Source organism: Muntiacus reevesi, chromosome 21, assembly GCF_963930625.1.
Source record: "Muntiacus reevesi chromosome 21, mMunRee1.1, whole genome shotgun sequence".
Lineage (NCBI taxonomy): Eukaryota > Metazoa > Chordata > Mammalia > Artiodactyla > Cervidae > Muntiacus > Muntiacus reevesi.
In genome coordinates this window covers 19,629,383-19,643,532 of record NC_089269.1, presented here as the reverse complement: position 1 = coordinate 19,643,532, position 14,150 = coordinate 19,629,383, and the positions used below count along the sequence as shown (strand labels likewise).

At 40.9% G+C, this 14,150-nt stretch overlaps 1 protein-coding gene across 1 annotated transcript in view; it reads left to right on the top strand.

Moving 5' to 3' along the window:
* Nucleotides 1-2,979: 2,979 nt before the first annotated feature.
* Nucleotides 2,980-14,150, top strand: part of CHMP2B (charged multivesicular body protein 2B) — a 29,730-nt gene continuing 18,559 nt past the window's right edge. Inside the window, exon 1 of the mRNA XM_065913714.1 lies at nt 2,980-3,256. Coding sequence (XP_065769786.1) covers nt 3,223-3,256 — 34 coding nt within the window. The 5' untranslated portion in view covers nt 2,980-3,222. The remainder of the gene's footprint in view (nt 3,257-14,150) is intronic.

Below are 14,150 nucleotides of genomic sequence, written 5' to 3'. Positions count from 1 at the left end.
TGGGACCTGATGCTCTCTGAGGAAATAGTGTTGGAATTGTTGGAACTGAGTTGAATTGTAGGACACCCAGATGGTATTGGAGAACTGCTTGGTGTGGAAAAAAAAATCCCACACATAAGAATTAGAGTTGGAATGTAATAAGTCAATGATAAGAGATGAAAACCTGGTAGAATGGTGGGTAAGAGAAAATGGTGGAGGAATGCAATTTGTTTCTTCATAGTATCCCCAACACATAACATGGTATGTGTCATTAGGAACACAACAAATATTTTTCAATGAATAATTTGGAAGACTAGTATTGGTTCATAATCACCATAAGATATTAAATCATTATTTCTTAAGATTTAAAAATAACATTAGAAAGTTTTCTCTGTCCACTATGCTTATATATTTTCTTGTTGATTCAGTGAGTTTATATGTGATAGTTAGTTTTAAAGAAATGAAAAATACCATAGTGTTCTACTTTATGACTCCCTGAAAGTGAAAGTCTGTCAGTCGTGTCCCACTCTTTGCGACCCCATAGACTATGCAGTCCGTGGAATTCTCCAGGCCAGAATACTGGGAGTGGGTAGCCTTTCCCTTCTCTAGGGGATCTTCCCAACCCAGGGATCAAACCCAGGTCTCTTGCATTGCAGGTGGTTCTTTACCAGCTGAGCTACAGGGAAGCCCCAAAATACTGGATTGGGTAGCCTATCCCTTCTCCAGTGGATCTTCCCGACCTGGGAATTGAACTGGGGTCTCCTGCATTGCAAGAGGATTCTTTACCAACTGAGCTATCAGGGAAGCCCCTATGACTCCTTGATGTCTTAAATCTCAGTTATATTTAAGTGTACACACCCTTCAATAAGGTGGTGGTGGTGGTTTAGTCACTAAGTCGTGTCCGACTCTTGCGGCCCTGTGGACTGTAGCCTGCCAGGCTCCTCTGTCCATGGGATTCTCCAGGCAAGAATACTGGAGTGGGTTGCCATTTCCTTCCCTGAGTGATCTATAAAATATAAACAGGTACAGTTTGGCCACCAACTAATCAGAATAGATTCCAGTTTGCTTATCCAGCTATCAGCCTGCTTCAAACTAGGGGAGAATGACGCTATTTCAGTGCTGGGTTTAAATACTACACATCTCTATTTTGTCTTTATTGTAATGAAGAAGCCCCATCTTGAGCTCCTGCTGTGCACTTTTGGAAGGTCTTCCATATGGTTGCTGCTAAGTATTTTGGCATTTTCCCAACTGTTACAATTGGGTCAGTAGGGGGGATTGTGTAGGAGTAATAAAACAAGGGTGACTGCAGCAGGGAAGAACAGGATCACTACACACATAACAGCTTATTGCCTCTCAGGCATTCACACACTACTCAATGCCATTCATTACAACAGGCAGCCAGGGCAAACCGCCTCTCTGCCATAGAGCTTACTCCAGGAAAGGCCAGGCCTTGGCTGCACAGGCTGCCCTGCTTACCTTTTCCCCCATTTCTTCCCTTTTTCAGCTTCCCACAATATCTCAAATAACTGGAGAAGGTGTAAGATGATTATACTTTTCCTGAGAAAAAAAGAGAGCTCTCCTGAGCAGATTCTTAGCTAAATTTTAGTAGAAAGGCAGGAAGAACAGTTAGCCCTAAGGGCTTTGATGTCTCTACAGGGGGATAAACGAGGAGGGGAAATCTGACTACTTCAAATACTTAAAAATCCTTGAGACATAATTCATAAAACCAGAGGTGATTGATAATACTGATACTGTTAATGAGGTGTCTTCCTACCAGAAATCACATCTTTGGGGAAAAGTACTATCGTTTTCATCCTGTGGAAGGCAGTGTTGCTTAAAGCACTAATAGATTGGAAGAAAAAGAGTTCAATGCAAAATTAAAATTATAAATAGCAAAGTAATATGTTAAACAGAGATGTGTACAAATACAAACACACAGAGAGTGAAAGCGGGGGAAGGAGGCAGGGAGGGAGGGAGGGAGAGGGACACATACACACACAAAAATGAACAATGAATTTAAGATCTTGATCGAAACATAATATTTCCCACATTTATGCTTATACACAGGATTCTTTAAATAATTCATTATGCTTTTCCTTGTACATAATATAAAGCTTTTGTTCCACAGTGAACACCGATATACAGGTATGTAGCATTCTAATATTCCAGGGACGGCGGAGCCTGCTGGGCTGCCGGCTATGGGGTCGCACAGAGTCGGACACGACTGAAGCGACTTAGCAGCAGCAGCAGCAGCATTCTAATAGGTTCACAGTGTAGCCAGTAATTTTTCTTGAGCAACTGCAAGAAACAGATATTAAAATACAGTTGGAGACATTTAAACCGGTGTACACCAAATGTGTGCGGATTTCTTTTTTGTTTCCAGTCAAGAGCACTAAATAAAACACGTTGCATTAAGAAAGTTGCTCCCCACCCTTCTCCCGGCCACTTCCAAGCCTAGAAACCGGATCCCTGGAGACCCACTCCGGGTGATAGGAGCCCCGGGCCCAGGGCCGCAGTGAGCGCCTTGGGTCCCGCAGGGGGCTGCGCGGGTGGGCGTCGGGGAGACTGCTGAGCCAGTCATCGCGGAAAACTCCCAAGACAAACACCACCAGGGCACGGACCTTAGCATTATCATCAGCCCCTGCACTTATGAAAGGCTTGATACATACAGCAAGGGGCTGGTCATAAATCAACTGGTTCCGGGACGACCCAGGCTTGTCCTTGGGGATTCTGGGGACCCCCTACTTCCAGCTTCTTGTGGGCACGGAGAGCGCTAAGGGTCATCTCTGTCCCTAGGTCCGGAGAACCCGAACCCGGACTTAGAAGCCACCTGACCCCGCCCGCGATCCCCCTAGTACCGCTAGCACCGCAAGCGGTGCATCACTCGCGGCGCCAGGACCCCTGCAAGCTGGAGAGCTGGCAGCCGCCGAAGTGAGGGCACCGGCCGCGGCTTCAGGCGCCGCAGTGCGCAGGCGCGCGCGCACACCGCGCAGGCGCCGCCTAGAAGTGACTTCTCCAAAAAGTGTCTTAGTTCGCGGTCACCTGAGCTCCCGGCAACTCGGCTGCGGCAGGCTTCGTGGATACCCGCTCTCCGCGGGTCCTGACTGCAGACCCCGCCCTCTTCAAGTGCCCATCCGCTCTGCCATCCCGAACCCTTCGAGGGGCTGTCATATCCCTCCTTGTTCTGTCTCACTCGCGGGCCGGATCGGGCCGAGCCGGGCTGCCCGGGTGCGGTCCCTGACCATGGCGTCCCTCTTCAAGAAGAAAACCGTGGATGGTGAGTTCCGTGCCTGGCCGAAAAGGCCTAGCTCTGCGTTTCCCAGGCTTACTTGGGGGACTTCCGGCCTTGACTCTTGTTGCTGTCCCTGGGGGCGGGGCTGGATCAAGTGGCCCCACAGGTGACCGCCTTCGTGCGTCACTTTTCCGCTTCCCTGTCTCTTCGGACGCGCCCTGCCTCAGTCTCACCTGGGCAGTCTGGCTTCCTCTCTCTGATGACACGGTCCTTAACAGCCCCGCCCCGTCCCCAGGTTTCTCCTTCAGCTGGATCCTAAGCATTTCCAGGAGGCAGGATGCGGTTGACCCTTGAGTGCCATTAGACGTGGTGATTTGATGAATTTCTTGTTGGTTTCCTCTGAGTGGTTTACTGCTCCTTCAGTTTGGAGCTGTACTACTTGGGGGCATCCAAACCGGAAACCTGTGTTGACGTGGGGGGAGGGCTGTAATAGGCTCCAGTTACCGAATGAACTTGGTCTGGACCAGTCTTGCCCTGGGAACACCCCATCAACAGAGATGTGAAATAAATGCTTCTTGACTGACACCAGTAGAAAAATAAAAGAAGTCCAAGGGAGGTACCTGGATTTCGTTTTCATAGTTGACTTCTGTCCCATATAAATATCTTGCTGTCTAAAGTAAGAAATGTGGTTTGCATTATCTGCATAGACGCTTACGTTTTAATATGCTTGCATTGCTTCAGACATTTAACTCAATGTCATTTTAAGGGGAAAAAGTGAACACAGGAATATACAAATTGGTGTTGATAAGCAATGCTTGTCATATATGCTTATATAGTGTTTAATTAACCTTGATATTTTTCATTGACTTTACCAGGAATCAAATTCATTCAAGTTATTTAGAAATCGTGTTTCTCATTACATGTTGAGTCTAGGTTGTTGCTGGTTCAATCAAAGAATCACTTCTTTGTAAGGGTCTAACTGCCACAAAAGGAGCAGTGGTAGCTAGACAGTGATTGGTACAAACAGGGTGCTCAGTCCAGACGTGGGGTAACTCCTTCATTCCTTTGTATTGACTGTTCCAGTGCCTCCACAATTATTTTGTGGAGGATGACAGAGATAGCATCTTTACCCTCTGAACTACCTTTTACTTCAGCACATGTCTTTTTACCCCTAATTTGTCACACAACCTAGCACTGTGTGACACATAATAATAATTTTTGGTTATTCTGAGTGGGTGAAATTGACTTTCTATTAACTGAGAAATACCACTTACAATATTTGAAATAACTATCAAGTTTGGATAGGAAGTAATACAGTTATGTGAAATGAGTTTTATGTGTATTTTACCTGAGAATTTTAATCTTTAACATGACACTATTTTTTCAGTGTTCAGTACCAACAGTATGGTTTTCAGTTATTGTATAGTACTCCAGGGGGGGGAAAAAGGTTTTTTTTGGTTGTTTAAGTCTCATAGAGTGAGAATTTACTAAACAGAGGGAAAGGGTTGCATCTTCTTACTATGACATTACAAATTAAATTTTTTAAATTGACATTAGAAGCCAAACGTCCTAGCTCTAATTGCTTGATGTCTGTCAAATTACAAAGACATAAAAGTCAGTTCTATACTCTCTGCTGTGCTTCCTGGTACTTTTGGCAGTCCAGTGACTGTTGTACTTGAAGTATAGAGCAGAAAAAAAAAAAAAAAGACAATGAGGGTGTGCAGTGAGGATGTTTAACTGTATACTTATTTGCAGCTGGGTTAATTCATCCAAGAAATGATGTTTTTGCTAAATAGATTTCCTTGTGAGAAAAAGATCTAAGGACTTTTGGAAGGAACTGTATTACTGACTTAAAGATCTGAGTGTGAAATTTCTGAATATAAATTGGGCCACTATGTACATTTTCCTATAACCACCAAACTGCATACTTGATGTTTTCTTAAATTATCATGTCAATTCAGATCCCTTAATAACATCTTAATTGTAGATCTGTACTTTTATTATTTTGATCTGGAGATTTGCCGATGCTTTTATTCTTTATTTTCTCAGGCAAAAAAAAAGATGTTTTGTTTAAAAGCTGACAGCATTCATCTTAGCAATAATGAGGCTATATATTTTGAAAGTGAACGTATTCTTAGGCATTTCTGCTAGATCCTCACTCGTTGATTATTGATCATAAGATCTTTTACTATATGCTATCTTTTTACCTGTTTCAGCAGTAATGAAATTCTGATATGTAAGAAAAATATGTAACTGCTTATAGAGCTGGAGAATAATTGAATCTTTCTTGTCTCTTTGGATTGGCTAGAAGAGTTGCATACTATATCATTAAAGAATACTGCATATGTAAATTAAAAGGGGAGAAAACATTACAGCACTTATTACTATTCAGAGTTATGTTTAATTCATTTTTGACACAAAGATGAACAAGTCTCTGCAGTGTATACTTTGTTACAGAAATTAATGAGAATTGTAGCTCAGTGCTAAGGAAGAGAAAGATTCTTTTGAATTTGAAATTACAATTGACTACTTGATTTTCCTTTTACTGATTTATAAGAGATACATACACACACAGACACACACACATTATATAGGACTTCCCCAGTAGCTCAGCAGTAAAGAATCTGCCTGCAATGCAGAAGATGTAAGAGATGTGGGTTCAATCCCCTGGGCCGGGAAGCTCCTCTGGAAGAGTTCATGGCAACCCACTCCGGTATTCTTGCCTGGAGAGACTCCATCAACAGAGGAGCCTGGCGGACTATGGCCCATAGGGTCATGAAGAGTCAGACACAACTGAAACGACTTATGTATATATATGTGTATATATATATACACATGCATATATGTTTTTGTTTTGTTTTCCTTTTGTATTTTTTTCCCTAAGTGGACTAATGGTGACCTATTTTTTGAATCTAATTATGAACCTGTAAATCAAGATGCCATGAGGACTTGTGAATGCACAGCTAAATATGCCTGTTAAAAAGTGAAGCTCTTTAAGCACTATATACTTTTTGTCTGTTATCCTCAACAAAGACAAATTGGAGGTGCTAGTCTAAGCCAGCACACTGTGTTAGCATATTGTATCTGTATCTTAAGTAATTCTTACAAAACCTATAAGTGCTGTTGTCATCTCCATTTTATAGATGAGGAAACTGGGAAGCAAAGGACTGAACAACTTGCTCAGGATCATTCAGCTACTAAGTGAGAGAGTCATGATCTCTCTTGGGGCATTATCATCATTGTTTGTTTCTTATTGAAAAGCCTGTAGCACAATTTAATTTTGCTGTTCTTGCTAAGTACATGGAATTCTCAGCATTTGGTAGATACCATGGGGTCGCAAAGAGTCGGAGACGGCTGAGTGACTGAACTGAACTGAACTGATGTAAGGCATGCGTTTTGTCTATAAGCCAAAATTTTCTTAGAGGAAGCATTTTCCCTTAAGTCAGCATTTTCTTAGGAAGTGTTTTCCAATCTCATTTTACTCTTCGTCTGAATCTCTTAAAGGAGTGATGATGTCTCCTATCTCCATTTCTTTACTTCTCTAACATCCCCCCCACCCGCCATTGTACAGCAGTTGGATTTACATCTCATGTAATAAATGAGATCTTGCTAAGATCATCAGTGACTTCTAGATCAGTGAATCCCATTTTTAGTGATCATCTCTTGGACTGTGTTTTGCATTTGATTTTTATAATAATTTCTTCCTTGAAATTCTCTTTTGGTTTGCATGACGTAACATTGTCTTCATTTTCCACAAATTCCTCTGACTACTCTTTTTCCTTTTATGTTTTTCTTTTCTTTCTTCCTTCCTTTCTTATTGTAACCTTCCCTTTAAATGTTAATGTTTTTCTTGGTTCCATCTTGGATTACCATTATTATAACCGTACATTTTCTCCCTACATGATCTTATCTAAACTGTTATTTTAGTTATAACCTAAGTTCTAATGGATCCCAATTGTGTATCTTTAGATGTATTTTTCTGAGTTTCAGACCAGTTTATCTAATAGTTTGCTAAGTATCTCTACTTTGATGTCCCAGAGTACCCCAAAGTAAAAGAGGTCCCAAAAAGAATTCATCACCATCTCCTTCAAGTCAGTTCTTTTCCTGGATTTTCCTCTTCCAATGTGTAGCAGTCCTTGATCTTGCCCTCTACCTTTAATTAATTATCAAGTCCTCCTTTTGTCTCTTAAATGTTTGTCACATATGATCTTTCTTTTTCTCATTCAGGTCCCATTTATCTTAAACTTTTTTACATCACTTTTCGTGTTTCCTTCTTGTAGCTTTAACCTTTAAATCATTCATCTGTAAAGTTGCCTGTGTGATTGATATATATGAAATCCCAATCTTACTATGCTCCTCCTCACTATAAATCCATTTATTGAGTCTCTAGCACCAAAGGATCAAGTGAGTGCCATGCTTCATCTGTTCCTTGTCTTCCTTACCAGCCATGTCATTTTACTGTCTGAGAACCCTTCTCAGATTCATCTGTACATACCGTACTCGTTCTCACTCTGACGTGTTTTTAGTTATGGTACCTTTATGTGTAGAGTTCTGTTTTTTTCTTCCTGTAGCTAATTTGAACTGTCTCAGGTTTTTTTCTTTCTCTAGAAATTTTTCTTCAGTACCACCTCAGTTCAGTTCAGTTCAGTCGCTCAGTCGTGTCCGACTCTGCGACCCCGTGAGCCACAGCACACCAGGGCTCCCTGTCCATCACCAACTCCTGGAGTCCACCCAAACCCACGTCCATCGAGTCATGATGCCATCCAACCATCTCATCCTCTGTCATCCCCTTCTCCTCCTGCCCTCAATCTTTCCCAGCATCAGGGTCTTTTCAAATGAGTCAGCTCTTCACTTCAGGTGGCCTAAGTATTGGAGTTTCAGCTTCAACATCAGTCCTTCCAATGAACACCCAGGACTGATCTCTTTTAGGATGGACTGGTTAGATCTCCTTGCAGTTCAAGGGACTCTCAAGAGTCTTCTCCGACACCACAGTTCAAAAGCATCAATTCTTCTGTGCTCATCTTTCTTCCAGTCCAACTCTCACATCCATACATGACCACTGGAAAAACCATAGCCTTGACTAGACGGACCTTTGTTGGCAAAGTAATGTCTCTGCTTTTTAATATGCTATCTAGATTGGTCATAACTTTCCTTCCAAGGAGTAAGCATCTTTTAATTTCATGGCTGCAGTCACCATCTGCAGTGATTTTGGAGCCCAGAAAAATAAAGTCTGACACTGTTTCCACTGTTTCCCCATCTATTTGCCATGAAGTGATGGAACTAGACGCCATGAGCTTAGTTTTCTGAATGTTGAGCTTTAAGCCAATGTTTTCACTCTCCTCTTTCACTTTCATCAAGAGGCTCTTTAGTTCTTCAATTTCTGCCATAAGGGTGGTATCATCTGCATATCTGAGGTTATTGCTATTTCTCCTGGCAATCTTGATTCCAGCCTGTGCTTCCTCCAGCCCAGCGTTTCTCATGATGTACTCTGCGTATGTTAAATAAGCAGGGTGACAATATACAGCCTTGATGTATTCCTTTCCTGATCTGGAACCAGTCTGTTGTTCCATGTCCAGTTCTAACTTGCTTCCTGACCTACATACAGGTTTCTCAAGAGGCAGGTCAAGTGGTCTGGTATTCCCATCTCTTTCAGAATTTTCCACAGTTTATTGTGATCCACACAGTCAAAGGTTTTGGCGTAGTCAATAAAGCAGGAATATATGTTTTTCTGAAACTCTCTTGCAAACTATGTTAAATACCTCACTCCTTGTGCCCCCTCCCATTTTTTTTTTCTTTGACATCTTCTTGATTTGTATTTTCCTGAATGAAAGTAGATCTTCATGCACTTCCAAAGTTGGATTATGCTTTTCTTAAGTTTTTCCACATTCCACATTTGGTTGGTTGCATAGAGTCTTCAGCATAAATGAGAATGACTCTACAGCAGTTTAGAAGTTAGGGACTAAATGCCAAAATAGTGGCATTTACTAACCAAGAGTGGTGTTCCCAGTATCCAGAGCATCCTATAGTCTACATCCATCTTATCACCACCCACCTTGAACCTTAGTACAAGTTTAGAGATAATATGAGGAATGTTATTGACAGTAGAGGAGCAAAGCTTCTTGGGTTTTAACTTATTGGGTGCTATTTACGTATGCTGGTTTTTCAGAGTTCAGAACTTGTGAAATTTTGACTAAGTTGGATAAATCTGTCAAGAGTCAGTTGTGATGCCACATTTTTGATAGCACAAGAGGGGATAAAATTTCTCATCTACATAAATTAGATCCCCTTCAGAAATATCCCTGCCTTCTTCCAGATAAACTACAACATTCTCATGGTGCTACCTACAGTACCCAGATCTTTCTTTGCATGGTATGTGTTCCCAGAATGACTATTATCCTGAATATTTTAAAACTCAAATTTTGCTTTCTGGTTGGTTCCTAAATTCTTGGCACACCAAAGAAAAATAATTGAATCACGAACACAGTACTTTTCTGAGCAAAAATATTGCAACATTTTATTTATAGGAGTGGAGACTGTTTTTTAATTTTTTTGAACAATTTCAAATCTAAAGAAAAGCTGAAATGACAGTATTCAGTGACTACCCATTTTCTCATTGCCTCAGTGTACCAATTATTAACATTATGCCACGTTTGTTTTTTCTCCCTCCTCTATGTATGTATGTATGTCTTTTTAAGTACATATGTACACATATGTGGGCTTTTGTTGTTGAATTATTTAGGATAAGTTATAGACATCATGAAACTGTAAAATCTAGCAAATATTTCCCAGAATAGGATGTTCTCCTGTATAACCACAATGGCATTATGACTCAAAAAATTTAATAGTGTACACAAGTGAAAGTGTAAGTCTCTCTGTCGTGTCTGACTCTTTGCCACCCCATGGACTGTAGCCCACCTGTCTCCTCTGTCCATGGGATTCTTCAGGCAAGAATACTGGAGTGGGTTGCCATGTCCTCCTCCAGGGGATCTTCCCGACCCAGGGTATGAAACTGTCTCTTACGTCTCCTGCATTGGCAGGCATGTTCTTTACCACTAGCGCCACCTGGGAACTCCCAATAGCATTATTTAATATGGAGTGAAATTCCAAATTTCCTTAGTTGTCCACCCAACACTCCCCAATTCTTTACTGCTGTTTTTGTTGCTGTTGTTTGTGGGGGAAGTAATAACCTGGGTGATGAAAAGACTTCCCTACTTACATGGCATTTGAGAGAAAAACACAGTGTTGAGAAAGAAATAGTTATGTGATGATCGGGTACTTGAGCCTTCTAGGCATAGGGAACAGTAAAGTAGGAGGCCCTTTCAGAAGCCCAGGAGCAGTTATTTCTGTATGAAATGTCTTTCCTTTATATTTCTTCATTCCAAGCATGATTCCAAAGGCTGGTATTTCTTTTCATGCTACCATTTTCTACCTTCAAGTCCATCCATCTATCTGTGAGACTCTTCTTTCAAAGGATCTCTCACACATTCCTTTACTTATCTAAGCTGAAAAATGCCCTTGGCAGTTTTCTGAAGTTGTTATTGATGAGGATGCTAAAAGCTGTGTCTTCGAGACCCACATGAGACCCAAAGATCTGCTGACAGGTGACATCTTAAAACCTTCCTTAAATTCCTGAAAACACTGATATTTTAATAATCATGAACAAATTCATTTCAATGAGTTCCTCAGGGCTTGAGTTACTTTTGAGACTTTCCTGGTCGGGGAAAAGCATTCCTTGTTGCTTCCTTTTATGCTTCCATAGGGCTAGACTCCTACTCTCTTCTTAGTGTTCCCCCTCGTCCTTTCAGGTGAGTCCTGCTGGGTTTTTCAACTTCATCCTGGTTTTTAAGCAAATCCCTGGCTTTCTGGACCAAGTACAGAGTAAAGCTGTTGGCATGATTCTCTACTGTCCTTTCTGTCTCCCATAGTTGTTTGTTTATTTTTTGTTTTTATTTTTTCTTATCATGTATTAAAACTGGATACATTTTCTCTCAGATTTCTGATATACCATGTCCAAAGCCTGAGAAACAGGTTTGCTTTGCATATCAAATTCTGATTTCTTCTCACCTACTCTCTCACTGTCATTATCCTTCTGCCTCTGTAAATTTGGTTTTCAAAGCCAGTATTATCTAGTTACTGACCTCTAATATTAATATTTATTTCTTACCCCTTAACCTTTGAGTTTGTAGCGTTTTTGCAGTTGTTTGTTTTTTCTTCTTTTTTCTCCTCATCAACCTAAGGAGATGGTATATCCCCACATGGCCAGTACCCCACCCCCTTTATTGTTCATTGTGGAGCTCCACATGATGGCTTTAGCTGAACTCGCGCTCGCAGCTCTTGTGTTCATAGCCATGATCAGAGTTTATCTGATACTCCTTCACCCACGCTACCAGTGCCGCAGTGGCCACTATTTCCTCCGATACTACCTTGCAGAGCTTGCACATAAACTACAAAGAGGACACTCACTTTCCTCTTGGATCTCGATCCCCAAAAGCTAGTTCATGGAGATGGTAAAGCAGGATGTGGAACCATTTCGTACTCCTTTTTCAATCCATGTGATCGTTAGATTCAGGATAGGCAATAAAGTTGCATAAATCAAAATGATTTTTCTCCTTAGAAATACATTTAAAAGCAGAGAATATAGTATATATTAAATTAAAAAGTCCATCATGACCTTACAGTAAAGTGGCAAACTCAGTTCATGGTAAAGCCAGTGCAGTCTAGGAGACCAGCTTAAACACAGCTGAGGGGTGTAGACTGTGAGCTGTGCCTTGGTGCTCCTGAGGACAGTAATCCTGACTGCAAGCTTGATCTCCCTCCCTTCTCTCAAAAGATAGGTACTTGAAAGGATGAAAAAAAAGAAAAAAGTGAGCTTCCCTAACACTTCAATTGGTAAAAAAGAAATCCGCCTGCAATGCAGGAGACCCTGGCTCAATTCCTGGATGGGGAAGATTCACTGGAGATGGGATAGGCTACCCGCTCCAGTATTCTTGGGCGTCCCTTGTGGCTCAGCAAGTTAAGAATCCGCCTGCAGTGCGGGAGACCTGGGTTTCATCCCTAAGTTGGGAAGATCCCCTGGAGAAGGGAAAGACAGCCCACTCCAGTATTCTGGCCTAGAGAATTCCATGGATTGTATAGTCCATGGGGTCATGGACTGAGTAGTACACGACTGAGTGACTTTCACTTTTCATATCTGCAGCTTGTAATTATTTTTGCTTTAATCCTCAGATGTGCAAACAGTATGGACATGAACAAGGTATAGAAATAACATTAATGATTCAAGCTGGGGCTTGGCCTCACACCCAGTAGAAAATTCTAGTGAGCTAGATCACATGGGAGACCCTTTTACATTTCACTTTTTATTTTTGGGCTCTCTGTTTTTCTTTTCTTTGGTAAACAGATAGACCTTATTGACTAGGAACCAAAGAATGACCGTAGGTCTGTTTGTATCTTCTGAAGTCGACAATTTAAGTCTGTGATCTTATCACTCTTACACATATGTGTCACTTTGTTCAATAAGAAGAGCCTGAAAGGCTTTCGTGCCCAGGGTGGAGCTGGCTGAGTGGCCTCTCTGTGTTGTGCTGGATGTGGGCGAGGAGAAGATGGGGCAGCCCCGGGATCCTTCTGACGTGGCCAGGAGGTAACAGAGGGCACACCACAGGCACATCAGTGTATTTTCACAGTTTGGAAGTTCAGGACTTCCTTCTTCCTTTGTAGAAAATGTGATAAAATCTGTCATAGCTCAGATTTTGCCACCATCTTTCTTGATAACTAGATTTTATTGGTAAATTATTAGCCATCTTTCTTGATAACCAACAAATTTTTTTACATATTTTTAAAGAACCTGTTAAATTATGCCTATAAGATGAATCCTTTCACATATCTACTCCCTTAGATTACAGTTAACCAATATATTGGTAGAGTTGTTGACATGAAGTAAAATGGGAATACAAATAGATAAATAAAATATACTTCTTGCTCTTAGCTTAATCTTAATCTTAGGAAGATTAATTTTAGGAAGAAATCAGAACTACTAAGACATAAATTTAATGGGAAATAAACTTTGACTTCAGAACATTAAGAGTGTCTCAGAACCTTTCTCATGTTACTCCTTCTGAATTATTTGAAGACCAAATTATTAACTAGGAGTTTAATACTGGAATTGTTTTTAAAGGAAATTTGTTTTATAGGATACACCCATTATCTCATATGAAAAAAAATTTTACTGTCTTTTCCCTCTTACCTTAATATATTTTAAAGTGTTACAGTTTTGTTTTATACAATCTAGTGTATAACATTAGATGCTCTGGGATTATAGCTTAGAACTCTTTAAATATTAATAGGTCATTAACAATAGGCTGTGAAATATGCGGTAGTTAATTTTCTTTATTTTTCCTTCTCTAATATACAGTGACAGTTATGGTACACATAGTTACATAAAATTAAGAAAAGTGAAGTCAAACAATTTCGATTACATTATGTTTTATTAATGTATCATGTCATTAAAGTACATGTCATAATACCGTATTTCAACACAGATGGCTGTATCTACTCTTTACTCTGATTCTCTGACCCCAAGTGTCTCCAGCACTTCAGTTCCATCCTAACAACCACTGTTCGGAGTTAGTACAGACCCTGCAGATTAAGGGCTCTGTCTACAAAACTGTCCTCATTTAAGAGGCTAGTCACAAGTCCTAGATTGTCACCAGTACTTCTGACTGACCAGCTATAAACACTAATGTCACCACAACTCCCTCTTCAGATTTGCAAACATACTAGAACAACTCTCAGAACTCAAGAACGTACTTAGTATTTGCCAATTTATTTATAAGAACACAACTCAGGAACAGCCAAATGGAAGCAAGGTGTTGGGCAGGGGGATGGCGTGAGGGTGGTGCTCAGAGTATCTATGCCCTCTCTGGACATGTTACTGCCCCAGAAT